The sequence below is a fragment of the Amia ocellicauda genome, chromosome 1, assembly GCF_036373705.1.
Source record: "Amia ocellicauda isolate fAmiCal2 chromosome 1, fAmiCal2.hap1, whole genome shotgun sequence".
Classification (NCBI taxonomy): domain Eukaryota; kingdom Metazoa; phylum Chordata; class Actinopteri; order Amiiformes; family Amiidae; genus Amia; species Amia ocellicauda.
This window is the reverse complement of record NC_089850.1, coordinates 18,132,590-18,149,949: the sequence shown is the minus strand read 5'-3', so window position 1 is coordinate 18,149,949 and position 17,360 is coordinate 18,132,590. Positions and strand designations below refer to the sequence as shown.

The window sequence follows — 17,360 nt, the reverse complement described above, 5'->3', positions numbered from 1 at the left end:
TCACCTCATCGCAGTATAGCGCAGGATGCCCTCCAGTGAGGGCCGGACCTTGGGATTGTGGGCCAGGCAGTCGCGAACCAGGTCCTCAAAATCTGTGGGGTGAGAGAAGGAGGGAATGTGTTGGGGGATGTCCTTGGATCAGTAAAGCACTTCAGGTGAGCTGATGGTCTTCTGCCTTAACTGTGGTGAGCTCTGCTGGGAAGTCCCCCAGCACACCCTGCACGATCTCCTCGTCTGTTTGGAAGGGTAGATCCCCACAGGTTATGGCGAATAGCAGCACGCCCAGGGACCGGACCGTGTCTGGGACGCCTCTGTAGCCAGAGTGCTGGATCCACTCAGGAGGTGTGTAGTGAGGAGTGCCTGCAGACACAGGAAATCAGTCGCCACAAACAGCTTAATGTCACTATTCAGACTTCTGTGGATCTGTTTACCAGATATATGAAGTGGCTGCAGTTTTAATACAGGCCCCACCATTTGGGCCACCGACACTCACCACTGAAGGTGCTGTAGACAGAGTCCTGAAGATCGCAGCCAAAGTCCAGGAGTTTGAGGTCACCAGTGTCCAGCTGCACTAAGATGTTCTCTGGCTTGACGTCCCGGTGCAGGACTCCTCATCCAGGCGGTTCCCTCGGTCCCGAGCGTAGCTGAACAGGTCTGGGCAGGGCTCGGGCCGCTCCAGCACCAGCAGGTACTCGTTGGGCAGCTCAAAGAAGTCCAGCAGCTGGATGACTCCCGCGTCAGTCCCGACCCTCTGCATGAGGAGCAGCTCCCTGGGCAGTTTGACTGTCTTTCCCCTGACAGTCTGCATAAAAGCATTTCAAATGTAGCCACAGTTTAGAAGACCATGAATCAAAACCTTCAGAGCAGCTGCAATATTGCTACATCTACACTTATTTACAATTAATACATTTGAATCTTTTTGAATGAAGAAAAGCCTGAAAAATGATGCACATAAACCACTCAGTGCAAGACAGAGCTGTCTCTGATTTCTCTCCGTCTCAAACACACACTGGCACATTTCACTATACGATTGTATTTCCAGTTTGTATCTGATCCTCAGTGAGGCAGGAGAGGGGTTTTGCATTCTTCCTGTTCTGGAGTGTTAAACTGACATCAGATTGAAAACAAATCCATCTGTCAATGGGAAGCATTTACTGGTCAGTAAAACATCAATGTCACCCAATTAATGGGGATGTGTTTTATTGCCACCTGAAATAAAAAAAACAACAATGCAATAATTAATACAAATAAATCAAACCTAAGGAATATTTTTGCACACTCACATTTATGAAACTACGTTCACCTCATTTCAATTAATAAACCGAGTGTATATTTATTTATTTCTGTTTGTTTGTTTTTATGGCCAGTGGACACCCATTCTGGAAGGAATAGCTCACTCATTTTTAATTTGTTTGTAACTGTTTGTAACATAATAGTGCCTGAATAGATCCAGAGTTATTTAATTTTCAATACAAATAGGAGCTAATACAAATGTGAACGTCATCTGTCGTCTCTAACCTCTTCTTGGGCAGCCAGATGACGTGACAGCGGGGAAGTGGAGAGGAGGGCCGTCGCTGTCCGTCTCCTGGCTGTCGGTGCTGCAGCGTTGAGCGCTGGGAGGAGAATCTTGGTCAGAGAACGACAGTGCTGGCCACCACGCACTCTTGACCCTTTTCTCACTGTCCCCCTCAGCTCTGCTCTCCCTGCGCTTTCGCTTCAGAGTCCGATTCCTCGGTACTGAAGGTCGGCTGCTGGTCTTTCTCTTGCCCTTTCCCTGCCTCTTCCCTCCATACTTTTTCTTCCTCTCCTTTCCTGTCACTGGGCCCTGCTGCCCTCCAGCCTCTCTCGCTGAGAAGGAAACTTCAAACAATGAATGACTGTCCAATTATTTCAACTAGTATTGACACAAACCCAGTTTATATTTATGTATTCACTAATCTGATGACTTCATACAATTTTACTTACAAGAAAATAGTGTTAGTACAGAGAGAACATATTTACAATTTTGTTAATGTATGTTTACAGATAAATACTTTTAATTCCAGTATCAAACTTCCACTTACATAACTTAATACATATAAGAAAATGTACATCATTTGAGTTAAAAATATCAAAGTTTCATAGAGAAAGCTTAAGGAAATATTTATAATAAGAGTAATCAACTTCTAAAAATGTAAGGTTGATTAATTAAAACCTTTTAACCTTTATTGAATATGTATTTCTTACTTTTAGTCGATGTTGATAAATAATTACTATCCATTGTTAAAGTTAACCTGTATATAGTTAAGCTGAAACGATCTCTGTAATGTTAAAGTGTGCATGAACAATATGTGAATACTATAGCTGTATTAACTTAAACCCCTGCAGTCATGGCAACAGCACTGATGTCATAATAGTTATAGGAATTGAATTAGTTCTGCTTCATGATGTCATCAAAAATTGTAGTGTCATGATCTATATGAATCTTTAACCTTCCACAAGAAGCCCTTGTGTGTAGTTTATCAAAAAGTAATCCCTTTAACCTAACTTCAATACACTGTACCTCGGTGTAACAGAGAATACCTAGATGGATGTGCAAAGTGAATTACAACTTTATTCAAGAGATGTTAAACACCTGATTAACAAATCTATCTAAAGTGGTACTTACCAAGCAGTCTGGCCAATGGTATGGATAAGAAACGTCCATGATGTTGAAACAAAATAAACGTTCCTCAGTCCCTGGCAACTGGACTGCCACTGACCAAGGCAGTGGTCAGGAGAGCATGACAGCAGAGGGTGCAAACCATCACCGGGTTCAGACAGGCTGCCATATTTTTCTGATGCTGGCTACGTCCAACTCTCTCTAGTGAAACACCACTTTGAGAATTTGAGGAAGAACTTGGTCAAATTAAAGGAGACAAATTAAATGAGATATTATAGGACTTAAGGACTTAAGGAATTTAGAAGAAAAGGAAAATAACTAATTGAATGGAAGAGTGGACATATTTTATTTGATAATGGCACAAAAAATGGTCACGCGAATGGTGTTGGATTCATTATACACAGGAGACTGAAGACATCATTGAATTTGACAGCCCTTCTGACAGAGCAGTGAGAATAGTTATCCAAAGGGATATCAACTGAATCAATGAAAGGGGTGATAGATTAGAATTTGCAGAAAACACATTATTATCACAAATTCTCTCCAAGAAAAAGCCAACAGAATCTGTGGCTGACACAAAGGAGCAAAGGAGAAATAATAATGAATCCGAGATCAGACCAGAATTTGTGACATCATTGAAAGAGTTAATATGGCAATGGGCCGGACACACTGCAATAAGAACAGATCAAAGATGGACAAAGGAAGTTACTGAATGGATACCAAGAGATGAAAAAGACCTAGAAGACGACCACATAAAAGTTGGGAAGATGATATTATAAACTTTGCAGGTGTGACATGGAAAAGAGAAGTTGTAGATCAAAGCAAAGGAAACATCTTGGGGAGCCCAGCAGTGGATAGATATGGGATGATGTTGGAATAAATATATATAGTTCTGCAGTTCGAACTGATTGTCATTTGTCTTTTTCAAGTTCCATCTATTGGTACAGTAGTGAATGGTATAGAGTTTAACAATTATTCCATATCGATGGATTCCATGGATATTCCACAGCCATGCTCAGCCATTGAACTCTGCTGTTCTTTCAAACTTGTCATTGGCCTCACATTGGCATCCCTCACCAGTTTCCTCCTTGCCCAGCTGCTCAGTTTGGACAGGCAGCCAGTGTCTGGATGAAATGCACCTACCGTTTCTTAGACTGTGCTCACAGGGATATTCAGTGACTTCAGTATTTGTGTACCCATCTCCTTTTCAGTGCTTTTCAATGATTTTATCCCCAACTTGCTTTGAAAACTCCTTGGTCTTCATGGCTGAGTCTTTGCTTGAAATTCACTACCTGACCAAGGAACCTCACAGAGACGGGTGCTTTTATTCTGAAATCATGAGGATCACTATTATTGCACAGAGACAGAAGCCATTCAACTAATTGTGTGGCTTGTTAAGGTCATTCTGTGCACCTGAATCAATATAGGTTCACCACACCAACTGGTTTGAATACTTATGAAATCATAACATTTCCATCTGTAATTCCTAGGAATTAGGGAGCTATATTTCATGTATTTCAATGCGTATCAAATAGTGCCCGTAATACATTTAAAACTTAATTTGTATATTTTAAAATCTATTTATCCAGAGTACTGAATTTCCCATCATGGAGAGAGGGTAGGGTGGAGTTGGAGGTAGCGTACAAATGCGTTTTTATAATTCCTTGAGGATTATTAAACTGGGAAATCCAATTTAAAATGATTGCCATTCCCTTTGCTCCAGAAGCTTAAAAAGATACAAAGGGAAAACAGTTCAAACTAATTGCACATTAAAAAAAGAAAGGAAGAAAAAAGGCTCTCCGTATCCTTCCGGATTTTCACATTTAATGTCAAGAAGGATGAAAAAAAATCTTTGATATTACTTTTCTTTATTTTAATATGCCCATTGCATCCATTACTATTCATCCCCACTCAGGCAGTGCACAGGGATGTAGGAAATGTATATGCAGAGCAGCTACTTGCTGAGTTTATGAACCCAGGATGGAGCTTGACTTGAAATGCTTCTCAATGAATTGTGCGCTGTAAATAAATAAATAAATACATACATAAAAATTGTAATGCAAAAACCCATTTCATGCTTGCATTATTAAATAGGAGAATGAAGTACTCAGAGGTGCAATTCATTATGTATGCACTTTCTTGGTAATTAATTTTTTTACATCTTGTAGTGATAATTATGCATGTGCCGTGATTTATTTGTCTCAAATCATACGCTAGCTGTAAAGTTGGGGCCACTTCTGACGGTGCAATGTAATTTCCCCAGTTTAAGAACAACTTTAAACTATGGACATATTATTCTTATTCTTATTATCATCCTTCTTATTATTATTATCTTCCCCTGCAGGAATGACATGAGACATTTTTTTGCCCCTTGCATTTTTAAATCTAGCTGATGCTCATAAGTACCAAGGGTTCTTATTATCTGTTCCCAAATTGAAATGGTAATGACAAAAGGGGGATCTACATGTAATAATAATCTTTTCTCTCGGAGAGCAAATCAGTTCTGATTGCTTTGTTGTCATGCCAGACATTAGACGTGAGGGCTACCAGCCACCTGAGCAGCACAGGACAGGAGGCACAGATGAATATGTAGACCTGATGTCATTTCTGTCCTCCCACACCGGAGTGTACAGTTAGTTTCTTGGCCTAAGGTTGTTTGGATGGCTTTGTTCTGTGATGGGCCCTCAGGTATTATGCATCATTACGAAGGTGTTTGTGAAACATGTCGTGTCACACGGGCTGCAGTCGGAGATTGGATTTAATGAAATTATGCTTCTGCTGGTGAATTAGAAAACAAGGTGCTTTTTCCACTGAGCTATTGCAATGCAGGGTGACTCTCTGGTGTTTCGGGCGGGGGAAGGGCAGAGTCATAATGTCCTAAAATAGGGCGCCATTCACACCTCTTTTCAAGGTTATCCAGGGGGCTGCTCGGTGTAGCGGAGAGTTCTCACACAATATTGTCTGCAGAATTGATCTGAAAAGTATAATCTCAAAGTTACCATTAGGCTAATCGTGATCAGTAAGTTACTATAAAAAGAGCTGCTACTCGTATATATTTAGAAAAATAGAACTGACACCTTTGATCTGCACCATGATCTCATTCCCCAGCACCCTAATGCACATGTAATCATGGTACTTAAATAGTGTATTTGTGTGTTTTATATTTTGCTATTATTTTTTACCAATGTGAAGGGATGAATTTCTAAAATATCATTACCTTATCACCTGTATTCACAAAAGAACAAAGTTTTAATGATTAAACATAACATATCCATCTGTTGCCCAAGTGAAGTTCTGATCAGCTCAGATCAGTCAGCTTTTCACTTTGTCACCTTGAGCCAAGTCTCAGTTTGGAGTGAGTGCATTAATTGTAAGACCAGAAAGTGTGTGCGTGGCGGGATGGGGTCTATAGACAAGTAAACCTCAATGGCTTATCCACTGTGCTGAATCATGGGCACTTTCACACTAGCCTCTCAGACTCTTTCTTGTATTATTTCACATTACCAGCAGAGGGCACAATTATTTTAGGAAAGGCTGCCCTTTGAAATATGAATCCTTTGATCAGAGACCACCAATAACCCCCCACGCACCGTGCAATATCCTCTGACCTCCTGGTATAATGTGATCATTATAAGTAGCCTCCTGACCCCTTCTCATGGTGCTGACATTGCCTTCACTTGCTTTTCTTACATGTACAGTTAAGTGTGCAGCAAAACTGCTGCTTTAGCTGAATAGGAATTTAGCCGCACAACTGTTTACATCCTACTTCATTAAAATTAGATTGCCTTCCTCAAATAATCTGTAATAGTGACCAACTTGGAACGTCTAACCCTTTTGACCTTTTTTATTATTTCTGAGGCTCAGCAACTGTGCACATAAACAGAGACAATAGATTAGAAGAACCTTCCTGGATTACATGCTAGCAAAGCTGGTAAATTTACATAACGTACATGCACTTGTTTAATCAGGTGACGGGGTTAATTGTACTGGGCACAGAGCTGGTACTTAATCGCGCTGCGGGCCTGATATTCCGCCGGACACTATTCTGTGCGACACCGGCTGCGACTCGTGACGTCATCATACAGGAAGTAGGGTTGCGTGTTGATATCATGGGGGAGCCACGTGTGTCTGCTTTTGCAATTTATAAGACCTTAACTGCTAAAGAAACATTGAAGACGCAGGTATTAGATTTATGTATTGAATTGTGATGGTATACAGTTAGGATTAGGTTTGTGTTCTCTATGTCACATTAAGTTAAAGACGTTTAACGATGTATATTTATAATATATTTTTTAAAATGTATCGCTTCTTTATTTTTAAGTGCTTTTAATTCAAATGCGAGGTCATTTCATTAGAGGGTTAGTTGTTACATATGTAGCTGTTACTCATTTGAATAATCATTCGACTGTTAGTTAAGTGCTTAACACTGAACTTGGTAGACGTCTTAAAAGTAGGGATGCATTACTGTAACATAAGGTCCAGTCTGTATGTGTGTGGGCATTAAAGTAGCATTTTCTTGGATCACCAATAAAGAGTCTTGAAGAAAATAAATGCAATATAACTACTGTTACAATGAACTAAACACTCAAGAACGTTGCCTGATTGAATAATAATGGGGGGCATTGAATGCAGTTCCCGGTGTTGCTTGTATTGCCTGAATATAAACAGCTGAATTTAGAAGAACAGGGTGAGAAAGTGGGTGTTTGATGTATACACTGCACAGAAATTTAAGAGACTGACTTCAGAGGGAATTCATCCTCCTGTGTGTTTGTGTGATAGTTGTAAAGCCTTCACCCAACTGTGAGCATATGTGTGTGTGTATTTAGGTTTCTGTTCGTCTTAATCAAAACGGATCTTATTTTGCATAACTGTTCTCTTGATTGCATAATTGAAACCTGAAAACTTCCAGTGAACAACTGACTAATCAAATAATCATTTTGTGCATCTCTGTGTAGCATCACCACATTATTTGATTTCATCAGTATACAGATAGCTATATATATATGTGTGTGTGTGTGTGTGTATGTATATGTATGTATGTATAATATATATATAATATATATATATATATATATATATATATATATATATATATATATATATATATATAATGACACTATGCCTAACAAATATAAACAGCAGGTGACACACAGTTGAATTATTCAGGTTTGATTTCAGCAGAATGGTGGATTTTAATGGTCTGTGATTTACAGGTATCGGAAAACGGAAAGAGGAAGGAAAATGGCATTCAGTTCCGTAAAAACAACAAGGCAGCAAAGAGGAAAATGGGAAAACCTCAATTAAATGAAGAGCTTTTGCAAGAATGTAAGGTTACGCTGACAAACGGACCGTGCACGGAGAAGTATGAATCCCAAAGGGGCTCGCAGGTTGATGCCGTCCAGAACCAGCCAGGACCCTGCAGGAGGGGGGAGAGCAAGAACAAGCAGAAGCAGAGGAGGCTGTCTGCAAAGGAGGTGTGTGTGGTGTTTGTGTATCATTGCTTTCAAGGGGGAAGAGTGAGGAAGCATCAGGTCTATGAGCTTAAAGGCTAAAGACCTCAATAGAGTCTGCAGTTGTACCTGTGAGTCGCGCTGTGCAAGACGGTGGTTGTACACCGACACTGAGGTGTTGGATGCTTAAAAGCAAGGGTCTGTGTTGCTCTGTCCGCAATGAGGGAGTCCTGTTTGGGGACTGAAGTGAGTTATTGCATAGATTTCTTCTGCCCACTTGGCCATAAGTTTTAGTTTTGGATTCCAGAAGTGAAAGTGTATGAATACATCTGTTGTGTGACAATCGGTAAAGTCTTATTTGTGTTAAACATCCATTGAATTATGATCCAGCTCCTCCTGTTGAATTTCGTGCTGCTTTCGGTTGTGTGAAGGTGGAGTCTGGAAGCCCCAAGCCGTTGGTGGGACCTCCTCTCGAGACGCTGCTGGAGGACCTGGGGAGGGTGCAGAACAGCAGGGAGAGGGCCAGCAAGCTGTTTGAGTGGCTCCTGTATCCCATCCCCCCCAGAAACTTTTTCAGGTACAGAGTCTCTTCGGAGTGCCACTTTCTATCAGTGTAGTGCAATCTGGAAAGATCAATTTCAGCATTACAACAGCCCTGGTCCTGGAAAGCCCCATCTTACATAGTTTTATCGAGCTCCCCTCTCCATATCAAGTGGGGATGTGTTTCATATTCAGCAAGTCCCTTGTTTAAGTAAGGAACCTCTGGTCCTCCAGGTGAAGGTGAACAGATGGTTATTTTAAGTGGTTTTCAGATTATTGGTGTCAACCCCTGCTTTATTGATCGGGATGAAATGTCTCTATAAATGGATGATTTCAAGGTGACCTATGAAATTGGGACTGTCCAGGAGCCATGACAGAGACCCTCTACATTACAAGCATTGTCGAATACTGACTGTGTGTTGCCACGGAAAACAATCGCCCGCATTCATCCCTTTTTTCTTTTCTTCCTTTTTTGTAGACAATATATAGTGTATTTGAAGGCTAGTGCACCCCCTCCTTGTCTGACATGATTTACTCTGCTTTGTTTCAGTGAGATCTGGGAAAAGAAGCCAGCATTAATCAGAAGGCACAACCCGGACTATTATAAGGGATTGTTTTCCACGGCCGCGTTTGACAGGATTTTGAGAGATGTAAGCCATGAAACGTAAATATCTACATGCCCAGAGATAGATGGGTCTCGTTGTCCTGCTGTTTGAGTCAAGCTCGGTTTGAAGGCAGGTATTTAAGTTGCAATACGCTGCCAGATGCCTACTGTCTAACAGAACAGAAAGTGATTAATTCCTTGCTTATCCATTAACAGTTATTTGGGTTGAAGCAGTATTAGGTCTGATTTTGACCCAGAGGCCATTTGGGTCTAAGATTATGAACTGATCTGATTACTTCTGAGCTAAGGTAGGAAAAAATGCTTTAATCAAAACTATTGCGCTTAAATTTTAGATTTTTTTACCACTTCCCCTCAGATATGAATAGGGGGCACGGGATCACAGAGATCACATGCTCCTGCCTTGATCTTGAAAGTGATTGATATGTTAATTGTGACGAGTTAAATAACTTGAGCCTGACGTCAAGTCCCACCAGATGTGCGTTGATTTGGTGTGCGTGGAGTCTTCGAGGGAATGGATTTGTGATCTGTTTTTATTTGTCACCGTTCAGGAAAATGTTCAGTTTGGTGTGAACCTGGATGTCACAAGCTACACCAATGGGAAGAGACAAACCCACAATCCTCCTGGGAGAGCACTGCCCTACACCGTGTGGGATTTCTACAAGGTACACATTCATGATATAGTGTATTAATTCTGCCAGCATAAAGGTTTCAAATCTGGCAGGACAATGTGTGAACCTGCTGGCTGTATAATGCTTGTGTTTCAGAATATAAGCTCAGCCTCAAGGATGAGCAATGTCTCCCATGTTTTAAGACGCATTGTAGCCACCCAACTATGATAGTGAATAATCATATGGTGTAAATGTGACACTGACATCTTTATTTTGAAGCAGCAGCTGGGACCCGTGTCACTGCTGGCTGAATTATTGCCTTTGGTGGCTGGAGCCTAAATCTCTCTCCCTCTCCCTCTCCAGAGCGGTTGCTCACTGCGTTTGCTGAACCCACAGAGCTTCAACGCCACCGTGTGGAGCGTGCTGTCGATCCTGCAGGAGCATTTCGGGAGCATGGCTGGAGCCAACGTGTACGTGTTCAGCTTGTCGCGGGGAGTCTGCCGCTAATGCACAGCATGCGTTTGTGCCGGGAGTGACTCCACTGCTGTAAGCAGTGTGGAGAAGGAGTTTACACACGGCTTGATTAAAACAGGACAAATTAGAGATTCAACAGCAAGGGGGGGAGTAGGTGGCTGGGAGAGATTATGAGTACTTTATTTAAATCATTTTTTCGTACAGGAATTTGCTACTTCATCAGTGACCTCGCCATAGCCCTCTATATTTGGTAATCTAACGTCAAAGTAATGAGCGATACTCTGATCAGAAAGTCTTCAAATGCAGATTCTGTGCTTGTGGCCCTGATGACCCTGTGAAGGGTGTACAGTAGCTGTGGTTAGAGAATGAACCCAGATGCTTTGAACTCTCGGCGCTCTACATCTGTATTCAGTCCTAGTTGCTCCACTGGTGTAGTTTGAGCGACACCGCAGTGAGGAGCTGACAGTAGCACTAATGATGCCCCCCACCTCCCTGTGTTCAGGTACCTGACTCCTCCAGGCACCCAGGGATTTGCCCCTCACTATGACGACATCGAGGCCTTTGTGGTTCAACTTGAAGGGAAGAAGCACTGGAGAGTTTACAATCCGAGGTGAGAGACGCCACGCCGGCCTCTAATTCGGCGAGCGCCGGGGAACCGAGCGCGGGTTGTGAAAGAGTGTTCCGCAGCCTTTGTATAATTAAAGACCCCCCTGGGCAATGAACGGAAGTGTATGCATGCTAATGTGAGCAGCAGGAGGAGTGCTATGGCCAGTGCATCGATAATGAAGCATGTGCTTTCGGGGGCGTTTGTGCAGTTTTGTTATTTCTGTGTTTGCGTTTCCCAAGGGGATTCTGGGAGGATAATGTGGTGCACGGAATTCAAAGGCATAGAGATCTGCTCTGAAGTACAGGTGGCAAACAAGATGCGATGGTTTTGATGATTATTGATGTTCAAATTAAGCATGCAGGGTTTCAAAATTCCCTGCTAAAGTGAGCAGTTCTTTCCCCCACATTTTTATAATTATTAATAATGTTCCCTTCGTTTAACAAAAAAGTGTTGACTTCATGATAAATGGTTTATGAACATAAATACTCACTCTGCTCCCTCCCTGTTTCCTGTAAGGGCTTTTCCCCATAAACAGATACTGTTTTTGCTTTGATTTCCAGTCTTTCTTTTTTTATTAAGGACTAAGTAGAAGAAGCTCCATGTTCACACCAGGCTTTTTCTCTCCGTCTTTGCAGATCCCAGGCGGAGACCCTGCCTCAATTCTCAAGCCGTAAGTGCTGCTACAAAACTGCAAAACTGCTCCCCTTAGCCATGGAGTAGAGTCGGTTTATCCTGGGAGCACTGGCGAGCCACGAATGTCCGTGTGAATCCAACGCCTCTTGTTGTGTTTCCTCCCAGCTAACTTCAGCCAGGAGGAGATCGGAGAGCCAGTGCTGGAGGTGGTCCTGGAGGCTGGCGACCTACTGTACTTCCCTCGAGGGTTCATTCACCAGGGAGACTGCCTCCCTGACGCCCACTCCCTCCACATTACCATCTCCTCCTACCAGAGGAACAGCTGGGGAGACCTCCTGGAAAAGGCAAGTCTTATTTTCCTCGATCATCTCTCTTTCAGCTTTGGAAACTGAAATGGTTCCTCAACTCATGTAGTGAGTCTCCTCTTTCCTTCTGCTTCAAAATGCTGTGTTTCTAACCAGGCTGGTGAATGTGGGAGAAAAGGTCTGAACTAGGGGACTAGGGAGGTATCTCTGGTGTCGTCTCCCTCTTATACTTCCTTTTGCATGTACACTAAGCGCTACACACATTTTCTTATTCTTGTTGTGGTTGTTTGTTTTATTGGCAGCTCGTCCCAGCAGCCTTGCAGGTGGCCATTGAGGAGGATGTGGAGTTCAGGGAAGGCCTCCCGCTGGACTACCTCACCTACATGGGAGTCCAGCACTCTGAGAAGGTGAGTTTGTATTGCATCACAGCCCCACAGTTTCTACCAATCACAGATTGCTCAGAGCTGTTTAAGTGGTGTGAGACACTGAGCCCTGAGCCTGATTGGGTGCTGTGTGTTCGGTGTGCAGGTGGACCCCCGGAGGTCAGAGTTCACGGCCAAAGTGAAGCGGCTGTTCAGGAAGATGGCCGAGTTCGCTCCGGTCGATGCTGGGGTGGATCAGAAAGCCAAGGACTTCCTGCACGACTGCCTCCCCCCAGCCCTCACTGAAGGTAGGATACACAGGCCTGGGTAGTTATCAACACGTTGTTTAACTTTTAAAGCGAACTACTGCTCAAATGTCAAATTTCGACACGCTTTTGGTCTCTGAAATTATTTGAGTTCAATGACCGGCTGTTTTGTTACGACCGTTAGCAGTTTGTTTTCCAAGCTGAATGAAAGCGCATCACTGCATAATAAACTACAGGCCATATTAGCACTTCATTATCAGTGGTCTTGTGAACAAACCCTGCACGTCTTTACAGAGGAGAAGGTGAACGGCGTGCACGGGGCTCGGACACGGTGGGAGGAAGGGGATGCCCGATACGTGACGATGCACATGACGGGGAAAAGCAGAATCCGGCTGATTCGCGAAGGTGTCGCCAGGTAAGCTTTGTTGAAGGTCGGCATCGGTTGCAGTGATATTTAGATAATTTTACTGAATTCCTTGTGATCTGCTCATTAAGTTTTGGCACCTCTCCCCTGTATCTGGTAAAATGTCAAGGGGGGGGGGGAGTCTTACGCCCTCATGGTGTGGTGTGAGACGGCAGTACAATTCTCCACTCTCATCCCATTGCAGGCTGTGCAGTGAGGGCGGTGATCTCATGCTGTATCACACTGTGGACAATTCAAGAGTCTACCACAAGGAAGAGCCACAGTGCTTTCAAGTGGAGGATGAGGTGAGCCGAACAGACCGCAGCTGTTGAGCGCACAGCATAAGAAAATATTTAAATTGCATTAATTCACTTTGCCAGATCTCAAGCAGGGTGTTGACTCGCTATGCCTCAAATCAAGAGAGATAGATGGCTGCTGTGTGAAATCGTGTCTCTCGGGGAGGAATCTGCTTTGAAATGCTTGGCTTCTCGAGGGCCGGTGTGCCTGCTTTGTGCTAATGGATATGTGTTTGTTAGTACGCAGATGCTGTGGATTTCCTGATCCGGTCGTACCCTAAGTTTGTGGCTGTGGACAGCTTGCCCTGTGACTGCCTGGAAGACAAGGTATGACTTCCCTTTGACCTTTAACCCTCACAAGCTGTGGCACCGGTCATTCTCTTTAAAGTAGGTAAAGATGAAGAAGCCCATTGCTGAGGGGAAAACCTTCCTAAAGGTTGTGATTCCCAGATCCTGCCCTGACAAAGGGCATCAAGGCGTGTGGGGAATACTTTACCCAATCTGTAAATGCTAGTGGATATTTGTTAGAAATATACAGAGTACACTGGGGCTCAGATCCATATCTATAAAAAAAATCTTTAATTGATCCCAAGTATAAGTATATGTTGAGCCACAATACTGAAACAGTGTAAATGGTCCTGTTTTAATGTATTTGTTTTGCATTCTAGGTTGCCATTTCAAAAGTGCTGTTTGAGAAAGGGCTGATCATCACGAAAGAGCCCCTGCTGTTTTCCTAAGGAAAGCGCAAATGAACTCTTCAGTGTTTCAGCTGGACCAGCAGTCAGGATTCCATGGACAGGATGACTGGGTGAACTGGGACTGTTCATGGTTCGACTTGTGGGAGAGATGTTCCCACACAGTGTTCTCAAACTTGTGATGTTCAAAATAAAATCAAAATGCCTAATTGTGTGTTTTTACAGGTTTTTCTTTATTCCACTACTGTGGTACTTCTGCTTTCATACACAGTGCATCGTTTGTGACTAGTTACAGTGAACTGAATTTCACCCCTTTGAATTAAATCTGCTGTGAGGTGTTTACCTTCAATAAACAATCCTACCACACTAGAGCCCGATATCAGTGTCAGCTACCACTCCCTACTTTTGGCAGAAAAAGATCTTCTCAACCCCCAGGGCCATGACTGCAGCAGTTGATTTGTTAGTTTTATTTTTTAAGTTGATGATGAAATCATTTTAGAAAGCATACTGCGTACCTTAACACCAATTTTACAGCTAGTAAGTAAGTACATTTCTTAACACTGATGTTCAGGGACTGGGTGCAAGTCCAGATCAGTGGTTTGTTGTGTTCCTGCACTCCTCGCTGGTGTGGGTTAGATATGGCCGATCAACCTTCTGTGTACGTGTAGGTATTCGGGGTAAGACACAAAACCGTCTCCGTCAACATCCAGGTCTTTCAGGGTGCTGTCCACTAGTTCTGTATAAAAAAATAAAATAAAAATAATCCGATCATGCAAAATGTTTTGTAGCTACGTGATCCATTGCCAAAGTGTGCTGCTTCTCCCACTGGGTCAACTGGAACGAACTGAAAGCTGCATACTAACGAGATGATCCCTTGGTCAGTGCGCAGCTCCGTACTAAACAGTCTACAAGTTTAATACCCACTGCAACGACCTTGGCGACTGAAATTCGTCCCCAGCTGCAGACTAAACAAGGCCTCCATTGCAATGAACCCCAAAACCACTGCTGCTGCCCTCTAGAGGAGACTGTGACTAAATAGGGATAGTACAGTACAGTAAATGGAACAAAATGTGAAAAATCACAATGTATTGACAACTTTTGTAACTGATCAAAAGTTCTCAAGTACAGTTTTTTTTTTTTTTTTTACATAAAATACATTTACAGTGTTGTATTTGACATTGACAACATTTCTAATTTATGAATGGCGGCAAATGGTCTGGTGAACATCGATATAATTGACGGTTGAAAGGTTTTATTAAATATTAAATAACTGAGAAGCTCTACAGGAATTATTACCCAGCTGGAACTGCAGTGCATTTTAGAATATGAAGTTATATATGAAGTGGTCTGTATAGTATACGAGTCCCATGCCGGCAGGGCTGTGTTCAGTGCCGAGAGCTCGGCTCTGGACAGCAGGCCAGTGTTGGGCTGCGGTGTTGCGCCTGTACATCACATTACTGATGTTCTTCAAAATAATTCAGACCAATGTCATATTACCATTTTAGTCTAGATAATAGGTTTGGGTCTTGTTTGGAATGCAATTGGAAATGCATTTTAGCCTTAGCTATTTCTTTTTGTGCCATAAATGCATTTTCATACACAATTTAATTGAGATTATATTATATATACAGTCACAAGAATAAATAATTCTAGCGACTATGCTACTACAATAAATGTAGCATTATATCATGTTACATGGTATTCCCATTTTCACATGATTAGCACTGCCAATACATATCAGCTTGTCAGCAGCGGCGTTCTTTAAAAACGTTGCAAACAATCACTCTGATCAGAGCAAAAAGTTTACAAACGAGAGGAGGCCATTCGCCCCATCGTGCTCATTTGGTGTCCATTAATAACTAAGTGATCCAAGGATCCTATCCAGTCTAGATGTGCTAGAGGAGGTGAGGCCTCGGCCTCATTAATGTAGAATACAGTCACAGAATTTCTAGATCTGTGCCCTGCCCTCGTCACTGACTTCACTTCCTGTCTGGGAGCAGAACAACAAATGAATCCTTAGTACGATACTAAAGCTGGGGATCAGCTAGTCTCCAACTTTGCTCCGCTTCTTTTTTCGTTGCAGTGGGTACAACTTACTACCCAGATGGGGATGATCCCGAGACAGTACCGTTCTAGTTTTAGTACAGAGCTCCGTAATAACGCTGCAAGTTCATTGCAAATGACCCGTTAGGTCTGGTAATATGGTGCCTTTTGAGGAAGAAAAACCATTACCTGCATAACTGTCCACAATTTGCTCCATTTTGAAGGATTGTTCTTCTTTGAGCTCCGGAAGGGATTCTTGCATCGCTGCCAGTATTTCAAGACCATCAAGCTTCCTGTTGCGGTCGAAGTCATGAAGCCTTTATAGAACAAATAAATGATCAATGAATCGTGTTACTCTAAGCAAGCACAAATACAGGTGACCTCTGAACTTGAATCTTCTTTCAGGGGATGCTGAGAACTGCAGTGCAGAATATACTTTGCTTTCCCAAAAAAAACTGCAGTTTAACAAAGTGCCATGAAGTGGATTTCTTTAATTCCAATGTAAAATAAATTTAAACTTCAATTTCAATATATCAGCTTACCAGAAATACAACTTACCAGAAAAAGTGAAATTGCAGTTTCTCTTCAGATTGGGTGTTCAGGTTTACAGCCCCTATGTGGTCTCGGAGTTCATCCTCAAGGTGTCTGGTAAATGCAAAAGACCTGCTTATCAACCACACCAGATCTGCCGCTCACTTTTCTTACCTTTTACTGTACTTCCATACTTCTGTGGATTTTTTTGGTTTTCTGAGAACAATTTGCATGACTGGATCATATAACGCTCATTAATGTAAAGCATAATCCAGTTCAATGTCAAGTGCACCCCAGACAGACTCCAGTGCACGGGTCAAACTGGGATCTCAGATAACCGACTACATTAACTATATTCCCCCAAGCACAAGTGAGACCCCCTGTGTAAATGTAGCTGGATTGTTTCAGTGGGGAAGAACCCTAGTATTGCACTTCCTCCCTGGCTGCTTTCCAGCATGCTAACATAGGTCTGATCCCTTCACAGCATTTCATAAATAAATAAAAAACTATATATAAATGTATTTATATTTGCATTTACATGGTGTCTATTCAGTCACACACAGCTATTTTATCCCCATCGCTTACAAAGGCAGGACTCACCGATGGTTGGTGTACATGGATGTGCTGAGAAAGTCTGAAAGTGACTCCTCTTCCTCTCTGCGATGCTCTGTCCCCAAGCCAGTGTGAAGACCCAGGGAGAGAAGGAGCAGAAACACGGGCAACCTTGTTCCACTCATGCTTCCCGCTAAACAGATTGTTTTGGTCCCTCTCTCCCAGTGTGTCTAATGCCGAGCTGTCGTCCTTGGCAGGAAAGCATTGAGCATCAAATTTGCTTCTCATTTTCCTTTACATACCCGCTCTAGTGTTACTGGGAGGGACTG

General features: G+C 42.6%; 1 protein-coding gene, 1 long non-coding RNA gene and 1 pseudogene across 2 annotated transcripts; 1 reads left to right on the top strand and 2 right to left on the bottom strand.

The window, feature by feature from the left end:
- On the bottom strand, positions 1 to 808 carry LOC136758647 (serine/threonine-protein kinase pim-1-like; annotated as a pseudogene).
- A 5,882-nt stretch (positions 809 to 6,690) lies between these two features.
- On the top strand, positions 6,691 to 14,114 carry riox1 (ribosomal oxygenase 1). Its single transcript, XM_066697492.1, has 15 exons — positions 6,691 to 6,822; positions 7,855 to 8,115; positions 8,523 to 8,668; positions 9,182 to 9,281; positions 9,805 to 9,918; positions 10,228 to 10,334; positions 10,841 to 10,948; positions 11,581 to 11,615; positions 11,744 to 11,922; positions 12,186 to 12,290; positions 12,412 to 12,553; positions 12,806 to 12,926; positions 13,120 to 13,219; positions 13,451 to 13,537; positions 13,879 to 14,114. Exons 1-15 carry the CDS (start codon positions 6,751 to 6,753, stop codon positions 13,945 to 13,947), a joined length of 1,746 nt encoding a protein of 581 aa, XP_066553589.1. The 5' UTR covers positions 6,691 to 6,750; the 3' UTR covers positions 13,948 to 14,114.
- Positions 14,115 to 14,357: 243 nt separating this feature from the next.
- Positions 14,358 to 17,058, bottom strand: LOC136727172 (uncharacterized). Its single transcript, XR_010808415.1, has 3 exons — positions 16,507 to 17,058; positions 16,138 to 16,265; positions 14,358 to 14,641 (listed from the first exon to the last, which is right to left on the bottom strand). It is a non-coding gene; the product is annotated as an uncharacterized LOC136727172 (long non-coding RNA).
- Positions 17,059 to 17,360: the final 302 nt, after the last annotated feature.